This window comes from Pan paniscus, chromosome 6, assembly GCF_029289425.2.
Source record: "Pan paniscus chromosome 6, NHGRI_mPanPan1-v2.0_pri, whole genome shotgun sequence".
In the NCBI taxonomy this organism is placed as follows: domain Eukaryota; kingdom Metazoa; phylum Chordata; class Mammalia; order Primates; family Hominidae; genus Pan; species Pan paniscus.
The window spans coordinates 78,956,657-78,977,978 of NC_073255.2; the positions used below are offsets into that span (position 1 = coordinate 78,956,657).

The following is a 21,322-nucleotide window of genomic DNA, read 5'->3' on the forward strand; positions in this document are numbered from 1 at the left end:
CTCCTGCCTCCCGGTGGCCTCTGTAGGCTCAAGTCGTCCTCAAGTCGGCTTCCCCAGGCCCAGCTCCGGCCTCTTGGTGGCCTCTCCAAGTGCAAAAGTTCCTCGAGTCCGTCTCTCCAGGCCCAGCTCCTCCTGTCTCCCAGTGGCCTCTTTCAGCCCAGCCCAGCTCATGCCTCCCGGCTGCCTTCCCAGGCCCCACTTTTGACTGTCCGCGGCCTCTGCAGGTCCCGAACTTGACCTCCAGTCGGCCTCTCCAGGCCCAGCCTCTGCCTCACAGCGGACTCTCCACACCCAGCTCGCTCTCGCCTCACTGCGGCCTCCCGAGTCCAAAGCTCCTGCCTCTCTGCCGCTTCGGCAGGCCCAACTGCCGCCTGCCAGTGGCCTCTTCAGGCCCATGGGGCTCATTCCTCACAACGGCCTTTCCAGGCCCAGTTTTTCCCTTCCAGCGGCCTCTCCGGGCCCAGAAGCTCCTCAAGTCGGCCTCTCCAGACCCACTTGCAGCCTCCCGGCGTCCTCTCCGGGCCCAGCTCTTCCTCCCGGCTGCGTCTGCAGGCCCGACTCCTGCCTCCCAACAACCTCTTTGGACTCAGTGCCTGTCCAGCTCCCGGTGGCCTTGGTCGGCCCACAGCTTCCTCAAGCCAAGCTCCCCAGGCCCAGCTCAGGCCTCACGGTGGCCTCTCCAGGCTCAGCTCCTGCCCTCCGACGGCGTCTCCAGGCCCCAAACAGCCTCCGGTCGGTGGGCTCCTCCAGGCCCAGCTTGGGCCTCCCGGCGGCCTCTGCAGGCCCAAGTGGTCCTGAAGTCAGCCTCTCCAGGCCCAGCTCCGGCCTCCCAGCAAGCAAGCTCTTTTGGCTCAGCTCCTGCCCAGCTCCCGCCGGCTTTTGTAGACCCTGAACTTTCTCCAGCGAAGCTCCTCAGGCCCACCTCCTGCCTCCCGGTGGCCTGTACAGGCCCAGCTCTGGCTGGAGAACAGCCTCTGCAGGCCCCGCTCTTGACTCCCAGGGGCGTTTCCAGGCCCAGCTCTCGCCTCACGGCGGTCTCCCGGGACCAAGTCCCTGCCTGCCTCCCGGCAGCCTGTGTGCGGCCCAGCTCCTCCCTCACGGTGGCCTGTTGAGGCCCAACTCATGCCTCTGGCACCCTTTCCAGAGGCGTGAGCCCCTGCCTCACACTGGCCTCTCTCACGCTGAGAGAAGTCCTCCCTCACACTGGCCTGTTGAGGCCCAGCTCCTGCCTCTGTTGGCTTCTCCAGGCCCAGCCCCTGCCTGTTGGTGGCCTCTAGAGGCCCAGCCTCTACCTCAACAGTGGGCCCTCCACGCCCACCTCTTGCCTCGCCGTGGCCTCCTCGGGCCAGGCTCCCACCTTGGGGCGGCCCCCGTAGGCCCAGCTCCTGCCTCACGGCCCTCCGGAGGCCAAGCTCATGCGTCAGGGCGGCCTCTCCCGGCCTGGTGTTTGCTCCTTTGCATGGGCTCCAGGCCCCTCACTTCCTCCAGTCGGCCTCTCCAGGCCCAGCTCTTCCTCCCGGCAGCCTCTGCAGGACCAGACTGTCATCAAGTAGGCCTGTCCAAGGACAGCTCCTGCCTCCCGGCAGCCTCTGCAGGCCCAAGTCGTCCTCAAGTCAGCCTCCCCAGGCCCAGCTCCGGCCTCTCGGCGGCCTCACCAGGTGCAAAAGTTCCTCGAGTCCGTCTCTCCAGGTCCAGCTCCTCCTGTCTCCCAGTGGCCTCTTTCGGCCCAGCCCAGCTCATGCCTCCCGGCGGCCTTCCCAGGCCCCGCTTTTGACTTTCCGCGGCCTCTGCAGGCCCCGAACTTGACCTCCAGTTGGCCTCTGCAGGCCTGGCCTCCTGCCTCCCGAAAGCTTGCACAGGTCCAGCCTCTGCCTCACAGCGGACTCTCCACGCCCAGCTCGCTCTCGCCTGCGGCCTCCCGAGTCCAAAGCTCCTGCCTCTTGGCCGCTTCGGCAGGCCCAGCTCCCGCCTGCCAGTGGCCTCTTCAGGCTCATGGGGCTCATTCCTCACAACGGCCTTTCCAGGCCCAGTTTTTTCCTTCCGGCAGCCTCTCCGGGCCCAGAAGCTCCTCAAGTCGGCCTCTCCACACCCACTTGCAGCCTCCCGGCGTCCTCTCCGGGCCCAGCTCTTCCTCCTGGCTGCATCTGCAGGCCCGACTCCTGCCTCCCAACAACCTCTTTGGACTCAGTGCCTGCCCAGCTCCCGGTGGCCTTGGTTGGCCCACAGCTTCCTCAAGCCAAGCTCCCCAGGCCCAGCTCAGGCCTCACGGTGGCCTCTCCAGGCTCAGCTCCTGCCCTCCGATGGCGTCTCCAGGCCCCAAACAGCCTCCGGTCGGTGGGCTCCTCCAGGCCCAGCTTGGGCCTCCCGGCGGCCTCTGCAGGCCCAAGTGGTCCTGAAATCAGCCTCTCCAGGCCCAGCTCCGGCCTCCCAGCAAGCAAGCTCTTTTGGCTCAGCTCTTGCCCAGCTCCCGCCGGCCTTTGTAGACCCTGAACTTTCTCCAGCGAAGCTCCTCAGGCCCACCTCCTGCCTCCCGGTGGCCTGTACAGGCCCAGCTCTGGCTGGAGAACAGCCTCTGCAGGCCCCGCTCTTGACTCCCAGGGGCGTCTCCAGGCCCAGCTCTCACCTCACGGTGGCCTCCCGGGACCAAGTCCCTGCCTACCTCCCGGCAGCCCGCGTGCAGCCCAGCTCCTCCGTCACGGTGGCCTGTTGAGGCCCAACTCATGCCTCTGGCACCCTTTCCAGAGGCGTGAGCCCCTGCCTCACACTGGCCTCTCTCACGCTGAGAGAAGTCCTCCCTCACGCTGGCCTGTTGAGGCCCAGCTCATGCCTCTGTTGGCCTCTCCAGGCCCAGCCCCTGCCTGTTGGCGGCCTCTAGAGGCCCAGCCTCTACCTCAACAGTGGGCCTTCCACGCCCACCTCTTGCCTCGCTGTGGCCTCCTCGGGCCAGGCTCCCGCCTTGGGGCGGCCCCCGCAGGCCCAGCTCCTGCCTCACGGCCCTCCAGAGGCCAAGCTCATGCGTCAGGGCGGCCTCTCCCGGCCTGGCGTTTGCTCCTTTGCATGGGCTCCAGGCCCCGCACTTCCTCCAGTCGGCCTCTCCAGGCCCAGCTCTTCCTCCCGGCAGCCTCTGCAGGACCAGACTGTTGTCAAGTAGGCCTGTCCAGGGACAGCTCCTGCCTCCCGGTGGCCTCTGTAGGCCCAAGTCGTCCTCAAGTCGGCCTCCCCAGGCCCAGCTCCGGCCTCTCAGCGGCCTCTCCAAGTGCAAAAGTTCCTCAAGTCCGTCTCTCCAGGCCCAGCTCCTCCTGTCTCCCAGTGGCCTCTTTCAGCCCAGCCCAGCTCATGCCTCCCGGCGGCCTTCCCAGGCCCCGCTTTTGACTTTCTGTGGCCTCTGCAGGCCCCGAACTTGACCTCCAGTCGGCCTCTCCAGGCCCGGCCTCCTGCCTGTTGGCAGCCACTAGAGGCCCAGCCTCTACCTCAACAGTGTGCCCTCCAGGCCCACCTCTTGCCTCGCGGTGGCCTCCTCGGGCCAGGCTCCCGCCTCAGGGCGGCCTCCGCAGGCCCAGCTCCTGCCTCACGGAGGCCCTCTGGAGGCCAAGCTCATGCGTCGAGGCGGCCTCTCCCGGCCTGGCGTTTGCTCCTTTGCATGGGCTCCAGGCCCTGCACTTCCTCCAGTCGGCCTCTCCAGGCCCAGCTCTTCCTCCCGGCAGCCTCTGCAGGACCAGACTGTCGTCAAGTAGGCCTGTCCAGGGACAGCTCCTGCCTCTCGATGGCCTCTGCAGGCCCAAATCGTCCTCCCCAGGCCCAGCTCCGGCCTCTCGGCGGCCTCTCCAGGTGCAAAAGTTCCTCGAGTCAGTCTCTCCAGGCCCAGCTCCTCCTGTCTCCCAGTGGCCTCTTTCGGCCCAGCCCAGTTCATGCCTCCTGGCGGCCTTCCCAGGCCCCACTTTTGACTTTCCGCGGCCTCTGCAGATTCCGAACTTGACCTCCAGTCGGCCTCTCCAGGCCCGGCCTCCTGCCTTCCAAAGGCCTGCACAGGCCCAGTCTCTGCCTCACAGCAGACTCTCCACGCCCAGCTAGCTCTCGCCTCACTGCAGCTTCCCGAGTCCAAAGCTTCTGCCTCTCGGCCGCTTCGGCAGGCCCAGCTCCCACCTGCCAGTGGCCTCTTCAGGCCCATGGGGTTCATTCCTCACAACGGCCTTTCCAGGCCCATTTTTTCCCTTCCGACTGCCTCTCTGGACCCAGAACCTCTGGGCCCACTTGAGGAGATGCAGCCAGGAGGAACAGCTGGGCTTGCAGAGGCTGCCATGCGGGAGGCAGAGGCTGGGCCTCCTGAAGTCGGCCTCTCCAGACCCACTTGCAGCCTCCCGGCGGCCTCTCCAGGCGCAACGCGTCGTCAACGAGGGCCCCTCTGGGGCCAGCTCCTGCCTCTCGTTGGCCTCTAGAGGCCCAGCCTCTGCCTCCTGCATGGCGGCCTCTGCAGGCCCAGACTGCCCTTGAGTCAGGCTCTCCAGGGCCAGCTCCAGCCTCCCGGCAGACTCTGCAGGCCCAAGTCATCCTCAAGTCGGCCTGGAAGTGGGCCTGGAAGAGCTGCACGTTGGCCTCCCTGGGCCCAGCTCCGTCCTCTCGGTGGCCTCTCCAGGTGCAAAACTTCCTCGAGTCAGCCTCTCCAGGTCCAGCTCCTCCTGCCTCCCAGTGGCCTCTTTCAGCCCAGCCCAGCTCATGGCTGTAGGCAGCCTTCCCAGGCCCTGCTTTTGACTTTTGGCAGCCTCTTCAGGCCCAGAACTTGATCTCCAGTCAGCTTTTGCAGGCCCGGCATCCTGCCTCCCGAAGGCCTGCACGGGCCTGGCCTCGGCCTCACAGCGGACTCTCCACGCCCAGCTAGCTCTCGCCTCACTGTGGCCTCCCCAGTCCAAAGCTCCTGCCTTTCGGCCGCTTCGGCAGGCCCAGCTACCGCCTGCCAGTGGCCTCTTTAGGCCCAGCTCATTCCTCACAATGGCCTTTCCAGGCCCCGTTTTTCCCTTCCGGCAGCCTCTTGGCCTCTAATTTTTTTTATCTTTTGTGTATAAATCCCAAAATATGGAATTTTGGAATATTTCCACCATTATATAAATATTTTGGTAGGTAATTTATTTGGAGTGAGTTTCTGCACCAAGCCCGAATTTTTTATTTTATTTTCCTTATTATTTGGTGTTTACAGGTTTACAGGTTTACAGGTTAACAGGTTTAATGACAGTCATGGCAACTTTTTGGCACAATAGAAAATATCGCCCATGATCAACGTGTTCTGTTCTGGGGAAGGGGGCAAAGGCAGGGTGAATCATTTTCTTAAAAAGTACAACTCAAGTTGGGAGTGCAGAGGGAATTGGGAGAAAACCCTCCCGCTGCCTGTGTCGAAGTGCAGGAGCCCCCACACCCATACTCACCTGAGTCCAGCCCCTCTGGAGAAAGAAGGGGTGCATGAACTCCCCCTATTCCACAGGCACCTCCCTGTGGCCCAAGGCCCTCTTCACACTCCATCTTGTAGCCCCAGCAGGAGCTATTTTCCGAAAAGTGAAAAGCTCTGAAGGTCCCACACTTCATGGTATGTACAGGGGCTCAGAGGAGGGAAACTGCCCAGCTTTCCCCTGGCACAGCTGCAGGGATAGGGGGTATATATAAGAGGAGCAGGCCTTGGCCAGGCGTGGTGGCTCACACCTGTAATCGCAGCACTTTGGGAGGTGGAGGCCGGTGGATCACGATTTCAGGAGATCAAAATCAGCCTGGCCAAGATGGTGAAGCCCCGTCTGTACTAAAAATACAAAAATTAGCCGGACGTGGTAGCATGCACCTGTAATCCCAGCTACCCAGAAGGCTGAGGCAGGAGAATGGCGTGAAGCCGGCAGTAAGAGGTTGCAGTGAGCCAAGATCTCACCACTGCACTCCAGCCTGGGTGACAGAGCAAGACTCCATCTCAAAAGGAAAAAAAAAAAAAAAAAGCAGGCCTTATTCCTTCCCAAACTGAAAGGATTAAATGGCTTTACCCTGGAGAAGATAACCATCCTGCCCTCCATTGCTACCCCCACATAGTGTCCATGTTCTCAGGGGGTACTGTGAGTCCTGGGATCTTCTTTGGGGTCGCCCACCTGCCTGTGGTAGTTATGGAGGGACCCAGGTGTTGAGGCAGGGCTGGGGTGTCCCCTTCCAGCCAGGCTGTCGAGGCCCCAGCTCTGGGGCAGAGGCAGTGGCAGGGCAGCCAGGGTTGCGCCAGAGCCTGAGCAGGGTGAGGTGGGGTCAGGCAGGGCTGGGAGTCAGGGCAGGGGCAGCAGCAGTGGACCCACTATGCACACATCTTCTTCTCCAAGGTTTGTGTGCAGAGCATCCTGCCCATGCTGCCCCAGCAGCTTCAGTTGGCACCTGCCCCAGTCCAGCCTCTGGGACCCATGCAGCAGCTCCCAGCGGCCCTGCACCCACCACCAGCATCCGTTTCACCTGCAGTTGAAGATCCGTGAGGTGCCCAGAAGATCATGCAGTCATCAGTCCCACAGAGCAGCCCGCGAGGCTGAGGCTCCTCCCACTGGACCGCCCCCCAACTGGCACCACTGCTGCCCCTGCCCCTACTCTCAGCCTCACGTGACTCTTGGGCAGAGGCAGTGGTGGGGCAGCCAGGGCAGCGTCAGAGTCTGAGCCAGGTGAGGTGGGGACAGGACCCCCGCAGGGCTGGGAGTCAGGGCAGGGGCAGAACAAACCTTGGAGGGGAAGATGTGTGCATAGTGGGCCTGGAGAGCGGCTGTGGCCTAGTGGACAGGAAGAAGCAGTGGGCCTGGAAGAGCTGCACGATCAGGGCCGGCACTGGTCCAGGGCGCGTGCAGTGAAGAGGACAGCGCCTTCTCAATCTCCGGTTCCCTGAGCCCATCCTTGGCTTCTCCACCTGTACAGGCAAAGGGGAAGCTGTCCCCATCACACATGGCACACTTGGGGGAGTTGGGCTTTGGGCTGCAGATGGAGCATCTTCTCATCTTGCATTTGGGCGTGGTGGGGTCGTCCAGTGCGGGATCCATGTCCGTGGGGTTCCCTCTGCCCCAACCCCCAAAGCCCAGTCAGTTTCTCCTCTTCAGGCTCTGCCCCCTGGGTGGCTCAGCCCAGCTCCTGCCTAGGAAAGCCTTAGTGTTGGGAGGGACCGCGATGACTGAGGGGCCTGGTAGCTCCAGGTCGCCCGCACTTTCAGGTCTCTTGCACCAGAAGGTGGAAGGATCCATTGGGAGGAAACAGGTCGCCTTGGAAGGTGTCCCTGGGCCCCCATCCCCAGGGGTAGGGGCCATAGAGGGCCCACTCTGCTGCCCTGACCAGACACCTGGGCTTTGAAGGCTCCTGGGCCCAGTAAGAAGGAGGTGGGTGCCAAGGTTGAGGAGGAAGCATCCGAGTATGTGTAGGAGGAGGAGGGGGTGGGACCATGGACTTTGCCAAAAGCTGCAGATGGATCGGGGGACCCTGGGGGCTCAGGATCCAGCAAGGGGCGGCAGGAGTAAAGGAGGAAGGAATGACAGGTGCAAATACCTTCCCACCAAAGCCCTTGTTGCCCTCTGGCTCCTCCCCCGAGCTGTCACCACTCTCAGTCGGTCACCCACTCCTTGAACTTGAGATCAGTGTCAGTGGTGCTAAAGCCATCATCAGCAATGACATCGTCACCCCCTCCTCCCCATGGATGACCACGTGCTCCTCATCACTCACTATGTCATCACTGGCCATGTGCTGGGAATGAGCAGCTCAGGTGGGCAGCAGCAGGGCTGCCCACTGGTCACCTCCCTCACCAGGGGCTGCAAAGTGGCCTGGAGCTCCATACTGAGTAGAAGGCTTTGGGCCAGAGTATGATGTAGTGCCAGACACCACTTGTGTCAGTTCCTGTAGTGCCTGACGGTCTATTTCCCTGCCGTCCAGGCTGTGTACACCCCTGTGGGAGAAGGCTTGGGCCAGGCTGAGCCAGGTTCCCTGACTGTGTGCAGCCGTTCTGCCCCACAGAAGCTGCTCCTTGGTATCCGAGCTCTGGAGTGTCTGGGCTGCAACTGACAGGAGTTCAGAGGACACCCCAGGGGCAGTGGCAGTGCTCATCTCTGATATACTCCGCTCCCACGAGCCCTTGTACACTCGTGCTAGCCCCTGGCTTGTGGGCTTGGCCTCTGAGCTGGACTTCTTTCGGTCCTTGTTGCAAGTGGGCCACCTTCACCTGGAAGGCCAGGTCGTGGTACTTCTGCATCTCATTGGGCCCCAGGGTGTACCACCGCTCGCTCAGGATCTGGCTGATGGTCCGGTTGTCCTGGTTGGGGTGACCCTGGTGCACCATGCCAGGGCCTGGTGCCGCTTGCTGAAGATCATGACCGCCACTCATGGGCCACCGGATGTGGTCCTTGTCCCATTTGTTGGGGCTGCGTCCATCCTTCTCAGAAGATGAGTCCTGTTCCTTGCGCAGGGCACTGAGGGACTGGGCCTGACATCATCTGAGTGGTAGAGGCAACTGGGTGTCAGGAGACATGACGGAGAGGAAAGCATCATCGTGGTCATTCTCTGTCTCATTGTCCAGCAGGGACTCCCCTGAGGGGCCCAGGGCTCCTCCTCCATGGTGGGAGGTGGGCCCTTACCAGGTTCCACCACCCCCAAAGTGTGTGGGGTTCTGGGCCCTGGGCTTTCAGGGCAGGTGGCTCCAGGGGGCCACCCAGGGTCAACATTCCCTGTCCCACCTGGTGGATGCTCATGAGCAACAGCTGCCAACTTGGCAGGTTGTTTGCTCTGGTTGGAGGCCACTGAGTGACTGGCAGGTTGCTGGGCCTCGTGTGGCTCCAGGGAGGGGTCAGGAAGGGGACGGAGTACCAGGGGAACACGGCCACAGAGTGAGGTTCCACATTCCTCCACACGAACACGCTGACGCCACGGGAGGCCTCGCTGGACGCAGGCCTGTGGGCCGAGTACTTGGTCCGGGCAGGGGGTTCCTGGCAGGGGCTCACACGTCCTCAGCCCCCTCCTCAGCCAAGGTGTCTTGGGCCCAGAGAAGGGGGTTTGGAGAGGAGCAGAAGGCCAGGCCTCAAGTTTTGTTTTTTGTTTTTGAAATGTAGTTTGACTCTTGTCACCCAGGTTGGAGTGCAGTGGCACAATCTCAGTGGCCTTCATACCTGGCTAATTTTTTGTATTTTTATTAGAGGTGGAGTTTCACCATGTTGGCCAGGATGGTCTTGACCTCCTGACCTCAGGTGATCCACCCACCTCAGCCTCCCAAAATGGGATTACAGGCATGAGCCACCGCTCCCAACTTCATTCATTTTTACTTGAAAAACTCCCTTAAGCATTTTTTTAAGGTAGACCTAGTGGTCCTGGTGGCCGCCGTGACGCATGAGCTTGGCCTCCGGAGGGCCTCCGCGAGGCACGAGCTGGGTGTGTGGAGGCAGCCCCGAGGCAGGATCCTGGCCCGAGGAGGCCATGGCGAGGCAAGAGGTGGGCCTGGAGGGCCCACTGTTGAGGTAGAGGCTGGGCATCTAGAGGCCGCCAACAGGCAGGGGCTGGACCTGGAGAGGCCACCAGAGGCATGAGCTGGGCCTCAACAGGCCAGCGTGAGGGAGGACCTCTCTCAGCATGAGAGAGGCCAGTGTGAGGCAGGGTGTCACAGGGTGCCAGAGACACGAGTTGGGCCTAAACAGGCCACCGTGAGGGAGGAGCTGGGCCGCTCGTGGGCTGCCGGGAGGCAGGCAGGGACTTGGCCCCAGGAGGCCACCGTGGGGTGAGAGCTGGGCCTGGAGAGGCCCCTGGGAGGCAAGAGCGGGGCCTGCAGAGGCTGTTCTCCAGCCAGAGCTGGGCCCGTACAGGCCACCGGGAGGCAGGAGGTAGGCCTGAAGAGCTTGGCTGGAGAAAGTTTGGGGCCACCAAAGGCCAGCGGGAGCTGGCCAGGAGCTGAGCCAAAACAGGTTGCTTGCTGGGAGGCAGGAGCTGGGCCAGGAGACGCAGCCAGGAGGAACAGCTGGGCCTGGAGAGGCCGCCAGGTGGGAGGCAGAGGCTGGGCCTCTAGAGGCCGATGGGAGGCAGGAGCTGGCCCTGGAGGGGCCCTCGTTGAGGACGCGTTGCACCTGGAGAGGCCACCGGGAGGCCGGAGCTGGGACTGGAGAGGCCGACTTCAGGACGACTTGGGTCTGCAGAGGCTGCTGGGAGGCCCAAGCTGGGCCTGGAGGAGCCCACTGACCGGAGGCCGTTTGGGGCCTGGAGACGCCATCGGAGGGCAGGAGCTGAGCCTGGAGAGGCTACCGTGAGGCCTGAGCTGGGCCTGGGGAGCTTGGCTTGAGGAAGCTGTGGGCCTACCAAGGCCTCCAGGAGCTGGGCAGGAGCTGAGTCCAAAGAGGTTGTTGGGAGGCAGCAGTCGGGTCTGGAGACGCAGCTGGGAGGAACAGCTGGGCCCGGAGAAGCTGAATGGAGTAAATTCAGGGCCTGGAGAGGATGGGGCCCCACTCTGACTGTGGCAGCGGAGCCTCTGCCTCCCTCCTGTCTGCCTCTCCAGGCCCAACTCTTCCTCCCGGCTATGTCTCCAGGCCCAAATCCTGCCTCACAACCAACGACCTCTTTTGGCTCAGCTCCTTCCAGCCTTTGTAGGGCCAAAACTTTCTCCAGTCAAGCTCTTTAGGCCCACCTCCTGCCTCGCGGTAGCCTGCACAGACCCAGCTCTGGCTTGAGAAGAGCCGCTGCAGGCCCCACTCCTGCCTCCCAGGGGACTGTCCAGGCCCAGCTCTCACCTCACGGCGCCTTCCCAGGGCCCAGTTCCTGCCTGCCTCCCAGCAGCCCCGACAGGCCAAGCTCCTCCCTCACGGTGGCCTCTTTAGGTCCAACTCATGCTTCTTGCATCCCACCCTGGTGTCAGCTCATGCCTCACACTGGCCTCTCTAGGCCGAGGTCCTCCCTTACGCTGGCCTGTTGAGGCCCAGATCATGCCTCTGCAGGCCCAGCTCCTGCCTATCGGCGGCCTCTACAGGCCCGGCCTCTACCTCATGGTGGGCACCTCCAGGCCCAGCTCCTGCCCAGCTCCTGGCGGCCTTTGTAGGCCAAAAACTTCAAGCAAAGCTCTCGAGGCCCAGCTCGGGCCTCACTGTGGCCTCTCCAGGCTCGGCTCCTGCCCTCTGGTGGCATCTCCAGGCCCCAGACTTTCTCCAGTTAGCTTCTCGAGGCCCAGCTTGGGACTCCCGGCGGCCTCTGCAGGCTCAAATCGTCCTGAAGTCCTCTCCATTTCCAGCTCCGGCCTCCCCACGGCCTCTCCAGGCACAGCACATCCTCCAAGTGGCCCCTTCAGGGCCATCTCCTGCCTCCCATTGGTCTCTACAGGCCCAGCCTCTGCCTCCCTCATGGCTGCCTCTCCAGGCCCAGCTCTTCCTCCCAGGTCCATCTACAGGCCCAACTCCCGCCTCACAACACACCTCTTTTGACTCAGCTCCTGTCCAGCTGTCCTAAGCCTTTGTAGGCCCAAAACTTTCTCCCGCCAAGCTATTTAGGCCCACCTTCTGCCTCACGGTGGCCTGTACAGACCCAGCTGTGGCTTGAGAACAGCCTCTGCAGGCCCTGCTCTTGCCTCTAAGGGGCCTCTCCAGCTCCAGCTCTCACCTCACTGTGGCTTCCCGGGACCTAGTTCCTGCCTGCCTCCCGGCAGCCTCGACAGGCCCAGCTCCTCCCTCAGAGTGGCCTGTTCAGGCCCAACTTATGCCTCTGGCCACCTTCCCAGAGGTGTGAGCTCCTGCCTCACACTGGCCTCTGTAGGCCGAGGTCCTCCCTTATGCTGGCCTGTCGAGGCCCAGCTCATGCCTCTCCTGGCCTCTCCAGGGCCAGCCCCTGCCTGTTGGTGGCATCTAGAGGCCCAGCCTCTACCTCGCAGTGGGCCCTCCTGGCCCACCTCCTTCCTCACCGTGGCCTACTCAGGGCAAGCCTCCTACCTTTTGGCGCCTCTGCAGACCCAGCTCCTGCCTCCCAGTGGCCTCCATACGCCAAGCTCATGCCTCACAGCAGCCTTTCCAGGCCTAGCGTTTGCTCCTTTGCATCCTCTCCAGGTCCTGAACTTCCTCTAGTCGGCATCTCCAGGCCCAGCTTTTCCTTCCAGCAGCCCCTGCAGGCACAAGTCGTCCTCAAGTCGCCCACCCCGGGCCCAGCTCTTGCCTCTTGGCGGCCGCTCCAGGTGCACAACTTCATCAAGTCGGCCTCTCCAAGCTCAGCTTCTCCTGCCTCCCAATGGCCTCTTTAGGCCTAGCCCAGCTCATGCCTCTCGGCAGCCTTCCCAGGCCCAGTTTTTGACTTTTGTCTGCCTCTTCACGCCCAGAACTGGACTTCCTGTCGGCCTCTCCTGGCCCAGCCTCCTGCATCCTGAAGGCCCGTACAGACCCTGCCTTCGCCTCACAGCTGACTCTCCACACTGAGCTCTTGCCTCACTGTGACCTTCCCAGTCCAAATTCTTGCGTTTCAGCAAGTTCGACAGGACCAGCTCCTGCCTTCAAATGGCATCTTTAGGCTTACCTCATTCCTCTCAACAGCCTCTCGAGGTCGAGTTTTTTCATTTTTGCAGCTTCTGTAGGCCCAGAACTTTCTCAAGTCTGCCTCTCCAGGTCCAGTTGCTGTCTCCAGGCATCCACTTCTTCCCCTTTTCTTCCTACATTTTGTGTCTAAAGGTTCAGCTTTTGCCTCACAACATCCTCTTTGGATTAGCTCCTGTGCAGCTCCTTGCCTTTGTAGACTCAAATCTTTCTCAAGTTGAGTCCTCCGGTTTCACTGCCTTCCTGGTGGCTCCCTGAACAGGCCCAGCTTTTGCCTGACAATTGCTTCTCCAGGCTGCCTCAACAGACCCAGCTCTTGCCTCACACTGGCCTCTCTAAGCCCAGCTGCTGCCTCTCACTGTCCTCACCTGGCTCATCTCTTTCCTCACATCTGCCTCCCAAGTCCCAGCTCCTGTCTCACAGTTGTCTCAGTTATACCAGCTCCTTTCTCATGATGGCCTCTTCTGGCCCATCTTCGGCCTCATAGTGGCCAGTCGAACCCATGATGGCCTCTTCTGGCCCATCTTTGGCCTCATAGTGGCCACTGGAACCCATCATCTGCCTCATCATGGCCTCTTCTGGCTTTGCTTTTGCTTCGCAGTCACCTTTTCCAGATCCCGCTTTTTAGTTTTTAATGGTCAACAGCATCAAGGAGCCTAAAGCTTCCCTGGACTCTTATTTGTTGGTAACTTCACTGCACAGCAGAGTGCCTTAGCAAAACACCTGTCTCTTCTTTTAACCTTGACAGTGGATTTCTGACAAATTTATAATAAATTCTGCCTGCGTGGTTTCATAGTGATGTTTGTTTTATTTAGTGTCTCATAGTTTTTCTTGTCTTCTTTGGGTGGGAGTCAGAATGAGCCTCTGCTTGGGCCCTTTTTCTTTGCTCTGGACATGGTAGCTTCTCACTTCATGTTTGCTATATTTATATTTTTTTACAGTTATCTTTTTTTGTTTTGTTAGGGTCTTGCTCTGTCACCCAGGCTGGAGTGTAGTCGTGTGATCATGGCTCACTGCAGCCTTGGCCGTTTGGCCTGAAGTGATTCTCCCAACTCAGCCTCTTGAGTAGCTGATGCTACAGGCACATGCCACAATGCCCGGCTAATTTCTAATTTTTTCTGAGAAGTTGGTTCTCACTTTGTTGCCCAGGCTGTTCCCAGACTTTCGGACACAAGCAATCGTTTTGCCTGAGCCTCCCAAAGTGCTGTGATCACAAGCATGAGCCACCATGCCTGGCCTGCTATTTGCTTGTCATGAACTATTAAGATTTACTTTTTCATTAATATACTATTTCTATATAGATTTATGTATATATAGATATTTTACATTTTTCATGGATACCAATTTTTTCCCTTTTTTTGAGGCAAGGTATGACTTTGTCATTAAGGATGGAGTGCGGTGGTATGACCCCGGCTCACTGCAACATCTTCTTTCTTGGCTTAAGTGATCCTCCCATCTCAGCCTCCTGAGTAACTTTGACCCCAGGTACAAGCCGCCATGCCCAGGTAATTTTTATATTTCTTGTAGAGAGGGGGTCTCACCATGTTTCCAAGGCTGGTTTCAAACTCCAAGTCTCAAGTGATCCTTCCCCCTCAGCCTCTTGCAGTGGTGGGATTACAGGTGGGAGCCACCACACCTGGCCTACCATTTTCTTTTCGTGGATCATTAAGAATTTACTTTATGCCAGCACGGTGACTCATGCCTGTAATCCCAGCACTTTAGGAGGATGAGGTGGGTGGATTACGAGGTCAGGAGTTCAAGACCAGCCTGGCCAAGATGGTGAAACCCCATGTCTACCAAAAATACGAAAATTAGCCTGGTGTGGTGGCAGGCGCCTGTAGTCCTAGCTACTCCAGAGGGTGAGGCAGGAGAATTGCTTGAACATGGGAGGCAGAGGTGGCAGTGAGCTGAGATCATGCCACTGTACTCCAGCCTGGGTGACAGAGTGAGACTCTATCTCAAAAGAAAAAAAAAAAGAATTTACTTTTTTATTAGTATAATGTAAATACATAAATGTGTGTATATATTCATATGTGAATATATGTGTGTATGTATCTTCACAGCATACACACACACATATACATTGTGAAAGAGATATTTGAATAACTAGAAATTGATAAGCTTCTTCCAGGTTTTGAAACCACCCTTAGCACAAACACGAAAGAAGTACAAACTATCATTATTAATGACCATGGACCAAGATGACCACGAGTCAATAGTACTTTGTACCTCAACCACCTTCCAGCAGAGCATCTCAAAGGGCTGGATATATCTGAACATCACACGCTTTCACACAGACTAGGATGGTTTGTAATTATTACTTCTATTAAAAACTCAGTGTGATCCTTGTCAGGGTGAAATCAAACTATTTCTCAAATCATAGAGATACTGAATAACAGCTTTGGTCAGGAAATAGGTATTGCATTTGGTTTGTCATGACGAGCTCCTGGCCTAGGCAGATGGAATATAGCAGAAATGTGTGTGTGTGTGAACATTCTTGCGCACAGATGTGGGGGTGGAAGTGGGGGAATTGAATTTGATAAAACCAGCAGGGAGCAGGCTGCTGGAAAGGGGGAAATTGTTTTGGCAGCAGCTGTGTATCTCTAGAACCAGGAAATGCTTGTAATCCACATTTCGGTCTCCTCGAAAATTATAAGGGCCAGGCGCGGTGGCGCATGCCTGTAATCCTAGCACTTTGGGAGGCCGAGGCAGGTGGATCACGAGATCAGGAGATCGAGACTATCCTGGCTAACATGGTGAAACCCAGTCTCTATTAAAAATACAAAAATTGGCCAGGCACGGTGGCTCACGCCTGTAATCCCGGCACTTTGGGAGGCAGAGGCGGGTGGATCACGAGGTCAGGAGATCGAGACCATCTTGGCTAACACGGTGAAACCCCGTTTCTACTAAACATACAAAAAATTAGCCGGGCGTGGTGGTGGGTGCCTTTAGTCCCAGCTACTCGGGAGGCTGAGGCAGGAGAGTGGCGTGAACCTGGGAGGCAGAGCTTGCAGTGAGCCAAGATTGCACCACTGCACTCCAGCCTGGGCGATGGAGCGAGACTGTGTCTCAAAAAAAAAAAAAAAAAAAAAAAATTAGCCGGGCTTGGTGGCAGGTGCCTGTAGTCCCAGCTACTCAGGAGGCTGAGGCAGGAGAATGGCCTGAACCCGGGAGGCGGAGGTTGCAGTGAGCCGAGATCGCGCCACTGCACTCCAGCCTGGGTGACAGAGCGAGACTCCATCTCAAAAATAAAACAAAATAAAAAAATAAATAAAGATTATAATTCCTGCCTTGATATGTGGACTAGGTGATCTGCTATATGCAAAATATCTAGTATATAATAGGTGCTGAATTAATACTACTTTCTGTACCTCATTCTTAATCATTGCTTAATTTTAAAAAGTTTAGAGTGACTACTGCTTTTGTAAAAAATATTTTCAATTATTATATAAAATCTAAGTCCTGTAGAAAAGTACAAAGCAGGCCGTGTGCTATAGCTCACACCTGTAATCCCAGCACTTTGGGAAGGCAGGGTAGAAGGATTGCTCAAGGCCAGGAGTATGAGACCAGCATGAGGAACATAGCAAGATCCCATCTCTATAAACAATTAAAAACCAGTTATAGTAATGTACACCTATAGTCCCAGCTACTTGGGAGGCTGAGGCAGGTGGCTCACTAGAACCCAGGGGTTTGAGACCACAACCTGGGTAACAGAGTGAGACCCTGTCAGAGAGGGAGAGCAAGAGAGAGAAGAGAAAGAAAAAGAAGAAAAGTACAAAGAAGCAAGTAATAAATCATGAAATTTTCAACCACCAAAAAATAACTCTTAACATTACGTGATATGACCAGGCCTGATAACTCGTGCCTGGCTGAGGCACGAGAATCGCTTAAGTCTCGGAGGCAGAGATTGCAGTGAGCCAAGATTACACCATTCCACTCCAGCCTGGGCAACAGAGAGAGACTCTGTGTCGAAAAAAAAAAAAGTGATAATTCACACCTCTTTTTGTGCAAATAGGTAGTTAAGTAAGTAGATGTATTAATGGATTAAAAATAACTTTGCCTGGTGCAGTGGCTCACGCCTGTAATCCCAGCACTTTCAGACGCTGAATTGGGCAGATCACGAGGTCAGGAGATCGAGACAATCCTGGCCAACATGATGAAACCCTGTTTCTACTAAAAATAGAAAAATTAGCTGGGCATGGTGGCGGGTGCCTGTAATCCCGGCTACTTGAGAGGGTGAGGCAGGAGAATCACTTGCACCTGGGAGGCGTAGGTTGCAGTGAGCCAAAATCGCACCACTGCACTCCAGCCTGGCAACAGAGAGACACTGTCTCAAAAAAAAAAAAACACTTTACATATTTTATATGTGTTTTAGTTCAAATATATATAATATTTATTTTGCTTGATACAACAGAAGCTGAAGAAACTAAAGTAAGGTGGGAGAATTTCTGAACTTCAGATAAAAGTCTACGTGAAGATCATATCTTTTTATTCAACATTCATTAAAATTACGAAAAAAGATACAAAAGTATCATGATTCTTTTTAACCTGCAGTTTCTATTTTCACCCACAGCTGCTGTATTTTTGGAATTGATGCATGTTTGAGAGTTTCTGTTTAATGCGTTTATACTTGAATAACTATTCTATTATTATTATTATTATTATTATTATTATTATTAGTTGAGACAGAGTCTTGCTCTGTCACACAGGCTGGAGTGCAGTGGTGCTCACTGCAACTTCTGCCTCCTGGGTTCAAGTGATTCTCCTGCCTCAGCCTCCTGAGTAGCTGGGATTATAGGTGCACGCTACTATGCCCAGCTGATTTTTGTATTTTTAGCAGAGACAGAATTTCACCATTTTGGCCAGGCTGGTCTCGAACTCCTGACCTCAAGTGATCCGCCCTCCTTGGCCTCCCAAAGCGCTGGGATTACAGGCGTGAGCCACCACACCTGGCCTGGGAGAATATTCTTGATTCATTTTCCTTTTCTTTGTTCTTCCTTTAAGTTCTGACTTTATTGTCATCTAGCTCTAGCTGGGGTTATGGGAAGCTCTGGGGCTGGCTGGAGGTTCTTCTCACATGTACTTATGTTTTCCTGCCCAAAGGCCAGTGGAGTACTTTCTTTATCATTGAAGTTTAGTAGCTTAGCCAGGGTTGGCTCGAGGCCAGTCATTCCTTACTAGATTTTCCAGACCTCAGCTCACACATCACCTTGGCAGAGAAATCCTCCCTCTTCCTGTGGAGAGGGAGGATTCATTGCCTCATTCTGCCTGGTTCTCTCAAAGCAGATATCACACTCAAAAATCAGCTTGCTATTTATTGAATTGCTCGCCTACATATCCCCCTCCCAAACTCACACCAAATCAGAACAGAGGCTCCCTGCATCAGGAGTCCCATCTTAGTCATTCTCAGAACCTAATATAGTACTTGGCACATAGTAGGCACACACTAAATGTCATTAGAATGAATAAGTATCAAGGGCCCGGGTGCAGTGGCTCATGCCTGTAATCCCAGCACATTGGGAGGCCGAGGCAGGTGGATCACCTTGGGTTAGGAGTTCGAGACCAGACTGGCCAACATGGTGAAACCTCGACTCTGCTAAAAATACACAAATTACCTGGGCATGGTTGTACACACCTGTAATCCCAGCTACACAGGAGCTTGAGGCAGGAGAACCACTTGAATCTGGGAGGCAGAGGTTGCAGTGAGCCAAGATTGTGCCACCACACTCCAGCCTGGGTGACAGAGTGAGACTGCATCTCAAAAAATAAATAAAAAGAACAAAAAAAGAATAAGTATCAAGGAAGGGAGATTTTGTGATTTGCCACCTTTACATGGAAATCCTGCTTAACATTGACATTTTCTATTTGATGGTATTTGTATAATAAGAAACTGAAACTGAGCTAATTAAAAGAGAATGAGGCTGGGCACGGTGATTCATGCCTCTAATCCCAGCACTTTGGGAGGCTGAAGGGGGAAGATCATTTGAGAGTAACATTTTGAGACCAGCCTGGGCAACATACAGAGATCCCTGTCTCTGCAAAAATAACATTTAAAAAATGAACCAGGTGTGCCAGGTGCAGGGCTCATGCCTGTAATCTCAGCACTTTGGGAGGTTAAGTCAGGTGGATCACCTGAAGTCAGGAGTTCAAGACCAGTCTGGCCAACATGGTGAAACCCTGTCCCTACTAAAAATACAAAAATTAGCCAGTGTGGTGGCGAATGCCAGTAGTCCCAGCTACTTGGGAGGCTGAGACAGGAGAATTGCTTGAACCTGGGAGGCAGATTTGTAGTGAGCTGAGATCAGGTCATTACACTCCAGCCTGGGTAGCAAGAGTAAAACTTCATCAGATGTGGTGGCATGTGCCTGTAGTCCTAGCTCCTCAGGAGGCTGAGGGGAGAGAATCTCTTGAGCCTAGGAGTTAGAGGCTGCAATGAGCCATGATTGAACCACTGCACTCCAGCTTGAGGGTCAGAGCTAGACCTTATAGCTAAAAACAAAACAAACCGGGCACGGTGGCTCATGCCTGTAATTCCAGGACTTTGGGAGGCCGAGGCGGGTGGATCACCTGAGGTCAGGAGTTCAAGTCCAGCTTGGCCAACATGATGAAACACTGTCTCTACTAAAAAATACAAAAATTAGCCAGGCATGGTGGCAGGTGCCTGTAATCCCAGCTAATCAGGAGGCTGAGGCACAAGAATTGCTTGAACCCGGGAGGTGGAGGTTACAGTGAGCAGAGATCACGCCACTGCACTCCATCCTGGGTGACAGAGCGAGACTCAAAGAAAACAAAGCAAAACAAAACAAAAACACTAAAAAGAACATTCCAGCTGCTTGTCAAGAGACTGGACAAAGATGGGCAATAAAGGGAGCAGGACATCTGGTGAGGAGCTGCCACATGAACATCTTTTGATTACTCCAGGCCACATTTTGAGCGGGGCCTCTGCTAGAATGTGGCCCAGCTTCACATGCCTCAATTCTGACACTCAGTGCCAGTAGAGGCCCTGTGATGTCACACTGTGGAGGCTTCTTGGGAAAGTGTTGGCTCTTCAAAATCAATATCTTGGTTCATTCCTTTGATGCTGGAGACAATGACTTGTCTCTCCTCATATGTCTGATCAAGACAGTTAAAAACACAGTGGAGTGTCTCTTTGTCCAGGAGCTTGGGCTGCTCTGGAGTTTGCACAAACACAAATAACCATCACAGGCTGTCAGGCCATGTGTCTTGGTTATGACCATTTGGCAGTGGATGTCTACGTAGTGGAATATCCCAAACACCTCTTTAAAAAAAAAAAGAGAGACAGAGACAGGGTCTCACTATGTTGCCCAGGGTGGTCTCGAACTCCTGGCCTCAAGAGATCCTCCTGCCTCAGCCTCCCCAAGTGCTGGGATTACAGGTGTGAGCCACTGAGCCTGGCCCTTTGTTGTTGTTTTTAGACAGGGTCTTGCTTTGTCATGCAGGCTGGAGTGCAGTGGCATGATTACAGCTCACTGCAGCTTCAAATTCCTGGGCTCAAGTGATCCTCCTGCCTCAGCCTCCTGAGAAGCTGGGACCACAGGCATGCACCACCAACCACATCTAGCTAAGTAAAAAAAAATTTTTTTTTCTACAGACAAGGTCTCGCTATATTGACCAGGCTGGTCTTGAACTCCTGATCTAAAGCCATCCTCCTGCCTCCATCTCCCTCCCAACTTGAACACCTCTTTTCCCAGGTTTGAAAATAAAATCTACTCTTTGAGAAGGAGAAAGAAATGAGTAAGACAGAAAACCAAGAAGCCAACCAGGCTTGCCTGGATAAACACTACATCCCTTAAATTGGTTTTCCTTCAATGATACAGTGATTAAGAGTTGTTTTTTTTTAAGTTCCTACTTGGCATGTGAATAGTTTCTTCCTCAGTAAATTTGAATCTCAAGTGTCTATTCTGTGATTGAATGAAGCAAATCTTTTACACATGGGAAACCATTATTAAATGATTTTGTTATAGAAAGGGGTGGATGGGGGCTGAGCATGGTGGCTCACACCTGTAATCCTAGCACTTTGGGAGGCTGAGGCGGGTGGATCACCTGAGGTCAGGGGTTCAAAACCAGCCTGGCCAACACGGTGAAACCCCATCTCTACTAAAAATACAAAATTAGCCGGGTGTGGTGGTGCATGCCTGTAATCCCAGCTACTTGGGAAGCTGAGACAGGAGAATTGCTTGCACCTGGGAGGCAGAGGTTGCAGTGAGCTGAGATTGTGCCATTGCACTCCAGCGTGGGTAACAGGAGTGAAACTCCATCTCAAAAAAAAAAAAAAAAAAGGGTGGATGGGATGGGGGCAAGGCAGGAGCGGATGTCACTGTGTCTCTGTCCCTGTGCTCCCCACCCACCTTCTCTGTCCCTGCTCCCATGATGCCTGTCAAGGGGCACAGTGTGCTGAAGGAGGGATTACCAGGTGGCATATCCAGAAGGCATAATACTCGGCTTCATGGAGTCCACTTACTTTGATCTAATTTGTTTACTCATAAAGTTCATTAAACGTTCACATCAACAGCTTCTGAATATCTAAGCCAATTAAACTTGGCGGTGTTACTTGATTCTTAAAACAAGCTGGAGACTGGGCGCAGTGGCTCACACCTGTAATCCTAACAATTTGGGAGGCTGAGGCAGGTGGATCACCTGAGGTCAGGAGTTCAAGACCAGCCTGGCCAACATGGTGAAACCCCTGCCTTTACTAAAAAAAATACAAAAAAATTAGCCGGGCATGGTGGTCGGCACCTGTAATCCCAGCTACTTGGGAGGCTGAGGCAGGAGAATGGCAGGAACCCTGG

At 55.6% G+C, this 21,322-nt stretch overlaps 3 protein-coding genes and 2 pseudogenes across 3 annotated transcripts; 4 read left to right on the forward strand and 1 right to left on the reverse strand.

Moving 5' to 3' along the window:
* Positions 1-394: 394 nt before the first annotated feature.
* Positions 395-1,774, forward strand: LOC117981242 (putative uncharacterized protein FLJ44672). The gene is made up of 2 exons (XM_055115288.3): positions 395-881; positions 972-1,774. The coding sequence occupies exons 1-2, from the start codon at positions 395-397 to the stop codon at positions 1,772-1,774; spliced, it is 1,290 nt and encodes a 429-aa protein (XP_054971263.3).
* A 218-nt stretch (positions 1,775-1,992) lies between these two features.
* On the forward strand, positions 1,993-2,490 carry LOC117981241 (putative uncharacterized protein FLJ92257). Its single transcript, XM_055114458.2, has one exon. The coding sequence runs from the start codon at positions 1,993-1,995 to the stop codon at positions 2,488-2,490; it is 498 nt and encodes a 165-aa protein (XP_054970433.1).
* A 333-nt stretch (positions 2,491-2,823) lies between these two features.
* LOC134730796 (putative uncharacterized protein FLJ44672) lies at positions 2,824-3,372 on the forward strand. The gene has a single exon (XM_063606263.1). The coding sequence runs from the start codon at positions 2,824-2,826 to the stop codon at positions 3,370-3,372; it is 549 nt and encodes a 182-aa protein (XP_063462333.1).
* A 67-nt stretch (positions 3,373-3,439) lies between these two features.
* Positions 3,440-3,944, forward strand: LOC134730797 (putative uncharacterized protein FLJ44672; annotated as a pseudogene).
* A 5,550-nt stretch (positions 3,945-9,494) lies between these two features.
* On the reverse strand, positions 9,495-11,293 carry LOC117981230 (putative uncharacterized protein FLJ46235; annotated as a pseudogene).
* Positions 11,294-21,322: the final 10,029 nt, after the last annotated feature.

Excerpts from the sequence above, each read along its gene's own strand:
- LOC117981241 (XM_055114458.2), top strand. The coding sequence starts at position 1,993 with ATGGGGCTCATTCCTCACAACGGCCTTTCCAGGCCCAGTTTTTTCCTT.
- LOC117981242 (XM_055115288.3), top strand. The coding sequence starts at position 395 with ATGGGGCTCATTCCTCACAACGGCCTTTCCAGGCCCAGTTTTTCCCTT. Across the intron at positions 882-971 it reads CCCAGCTCCCGCCGGCTTTT|CCTCTGCAGGCCCCGCTCTT; the intron begins GTAGACCCTGAA and ends GCTGGAGAACAG.
- LOC134730796 (XM_063606263.1), top strand. The coding sequence starts at position 2,824 with ATGCCTCTGTTGGCCTCTCCAGGCCCAGCCCCTGCCTGTTGGCGGCCT.